The sequence below is a fragment of the Amphiura filiformis genome, chromosome 20 (assembly GCF_039555335.1).
Source record: "Amphiura filiformis chromosome 20, Afil_fr2py, whole genome shotgun sequence".
Lineage (NCBI taxonomy): Eukaryota > Metazoa > Echinodermata > Ophiuroidea > Amphilepidida > Amphiuridae > Amphiura > Amphiura filiformis.
In genome coordinates, this window is record NC_092647.1 from 12167137 (window position 1) to 12170679 (window position 3543).

The 3543-nt window shown below is 38.3% G+C and overlaps 1 protein-coding gene across 1 annotated transcript; it reads left to right on the forward strand.

The window, feature by feature from the left end:
- The first annotated feature begins 984 nt into the window (after window positions 1–984).
- Window positions 985–1956, forward strand: LOC140142118 (uncharacterized). The gene has a single exon (XM_072164084.1). It carries the CDS (start codon window positions 985–987, stop codon window positions 1954–1956), a length of 972 nt encoding a protein of 323 aa, XP_072020185.1.
- The last annotated feature ends 1587 nt before the right edge of the window (window positions 1957–3543 follow it).

Below are 3543 nucleotides of genomic sequence, written 5' to 3' on the forward strand. Positions count from 1 at the left end.
CTTTGTCAAGCGAAACACATGTATAATACATAGTAGCACGAATCCTAATGTTATTCGTGTTGCTAATCAAATCTACTTCCAGGGTGCTTGAATTCTTCAATAACGCCATTTGTATTTATCAAAGTCCCGATTGACTTGTTACAAAACGAGCATGTGCATGGATTGTTTTCTATCATGCCGTATTGATTTGAAACAACGGATTCTTCCCCCGCAACTTTAATAAACTTAGTGACGTTGTTTTCCCTGTATCACGATGTAGCCTACTCACACTTAAGATAATCTCACAAGAGGCAAAAGAGACGTTCTGGATGAGAATTAATTTTTTTAATTGCTGGTACAACAAATTAGATCAAATACATGAGATACAATTAATATTTGAAAACACATCATGATGTACATCTGATAATAAACAATAAATTTGTACAGAAAATATAACTACGCATTTTAGTTAATTAAATCTGGTATTTCATGACTAATAATCCATATCCATTGGTGTAAGCATGAAAGAATCACAAGATGCATTAGAATTATAATAATGTATAGACAAAAATATGAATCAAATACTGGACTCACCAACGATTTTTTCAGTAACGTTGCGACCCGTTCACCGGGTCTTCATCAGACTGCGACTGCGCAGAGACTTGACTGATGGTTTGGTCACGTGATGGTAATCGGCGAGGAAGTAGTTTCACGGTGGGGTCCCAGGCGTGTGATAGCAGGAAACGGAGGCCCCCTTCTTGTTGAGTGCTGGCTGCTCAGCTCTTTCCCGGATGGATTCTTTCACTCCCCTCTCAAACCACCTCTCCTCCTTGTCGAAGATTATGATGTCGTCGGCATTGAATTGGTGGCCAGTTGAAACAATTGTCTGAGTTGGTTGATATTTGTCTGAATACCGCGTATTTCTCGTACAAAGGGCAATACTACAAGCAGATCCATGGCTGTGTCATGGGATCCCCCCTTTCACCAATTGGTATTGACATACGTATGGAAGAATTTGAGCAATATGTCCTGAAGAACTTTCCAGGCAAACCTCCAAGACTCTGGCTCAGATACGTGGACGATACATTCGTTGTTATCGATCAGAACGAACAAGACTACTTTTTCAAGTATATCAATCAAGTTGACTCCAACATTAAGTTTACTCAGGAAAGTAGTAAAGACAATCGGCTTGCTTTCCTAGACTGTCTTGTTCAAGTTAACCCTGATAACACCCTTAGTACTACTGTTTACAGGAAACCGACCCATACTGACCAATACCTTCAGTTTGGGTCACATCTCCCCCTTGTGCACAAATTAGGGGTGATCCGTACCTTATATCATCGCGCGGATACCATTATTTCTGAAGAAAGTGACGTTCAGAAAGAAAAAGATCACGTCCGCAGTGCCCTTCAACAGTGTGGCTACCCAGACTGGGCTTTCGAGAAAGCCGCCACAACCAAAGACACCCCACAACAAAATAACACGGGAGATGTCATTGCTAGCAAAGCCAGAGTTACTATACCTTACTCCACAGGCCTTTCAGAGAGAATCAAAAACACTTTCAAGGCATTCGGCATTGCTACCTCCTACAAGCCCTCTAATAATTTACGGAGCAAACTAGTGCACGTAAAAGACAAAATTCCAAAAGACAAACAGTCTAACCTAGTTTATGGACTCACATGCTCTGAAACTAGCTGTGCCCAGTCTTATGTAGGAGAGACAAAACAGTCTATTAAAGCCCGCTTCAATCAACACCGGAGAGGAAGTTCCAACGAAAACCAGGACTCCGCAGTCTTCACCCATTCAAAACTCTCTGGCCACCAATTCAATGCCGACGACATCATAATCTTCGACAAGGAGGAGAGGTGGTTTGAGAGGGGAGTGAAAGAATCCATCCGGGAAAGAGCTGAGCAGCCAGCACTCAACAAGAAGGGGGCCTCCGTTTCCTGCTATCACACGCCTGGGACCCCACCGTGAAACTACTTCCTCGCCGATTACCATCACGTGACCAAACCATCAGTCAAGTCTCTGCGCAGTCTGCACCTTTGTTTCCAATGGACATTTTATTGTGAAATGTCATTGTACAAGGAATACATAAAAAAAATTCCACATAGCCCCCGAATGAAAAGTATTTAATTATCTTTGTAATCACTCAAAAACCATTTGGTGTGAATTTTACGTCCGAACTAGAGGCTATTAAATTTTTACGAGCCTTTTTATTTTACATGTAAAGCCTATGGGAGTGACGATTAGAAATGGACGGCAATATTGAAAAACCCTAATTTTGGGCCATTTTAGACACTAAAATGCCCATAAAAAAAGAATAGCCTCTAGTTCGGATGTAAAATTCACACACAATGCTACCTGAGTGAGTACAAACATAATTAAATACATTTCATTCGGGGGCTATATCAAAAACAAAAAATGTCCTATACCCTAATGGTTATGGAACAAAGGTGTCTGATGAAGACCCGGTGAACGGGTCGCAACGTTACTGAAAAAATCGTTGGTGAGTCCAGTATTTGATTCATATTTTTGTCTATTTTATACTACTGGATGACTCAAAACATTCATAATCTTATAATAATGTATATTAACGGGGTTATTGTGTATTGTTTGGGTACGCCTATACTTGATCATCTTCGACTATGATTTAGTATCCTAAAAAAACTAGTTTACGTTTAATTATCTATATTCATTAGGTTTTTGGTAACTATCCCATGTAAGAATTACGAGAGTCAAATGATCAATGTTACTCATAACGGGGCTTCACTTGCGTATTTTTAGCTATGTATGGATAGTCCTATGACTGACTGTGCTTTGCTATATATATATCGTTTTCCTTTCCTTGAATTTGTTTAGGCCAACCTGATTCTTTGGCGACGCTTTGGTATATCATTGTTATTAATATTTACATGTACTTATATTGTTCCATTGTCCATGTTGATTATTAGGTTTTTGGTTAATGTTTCATGAATGTAAGAATTACGAGATTGCTTGGGTAGGCCTATGCTTAATCATCTTTAGCTATTTTACTATCCTTGACTTGGCTGTATCATACTGTAATTAAAATCTACTTAAATATTATTGTTATGAAATCAAAAAGCTAGTTTACGTTTAATTTTCCATATTCATTATGTGTTTGGTAACTGTCCCATGTAAAAATTACGAAATTCAAATTATCAATATGTTAATAATAAATATTTACGAGGCCTTACTTGGGTATTTTTGGCTATACATGGTAGACCTATGATTGACTGTGCTTTGCTAATTATTTGTCTATTTGTTTGCCTACCTGAGATGATGCTTTGGTACATCATTGTAATTTAAAATTACATGTACTTACATTGTAATGGAATAAATTGGGTAGTTTCATTCGCCATGTTCATTATCAATTCAGTTCAACTCATGTTTCATTTCAATTCAATGCGCTTCGATTTCGTTTCACTTCAATTCAGTTCGTGTCAATTTGTTTAAATTCGTCTCAATTAGTCTCATTTCGTCTCAATTAGTCTTAATTCGTGTATATCTATGTTGGGTGCAAGGTCCAGTTCCAGCTCTAGT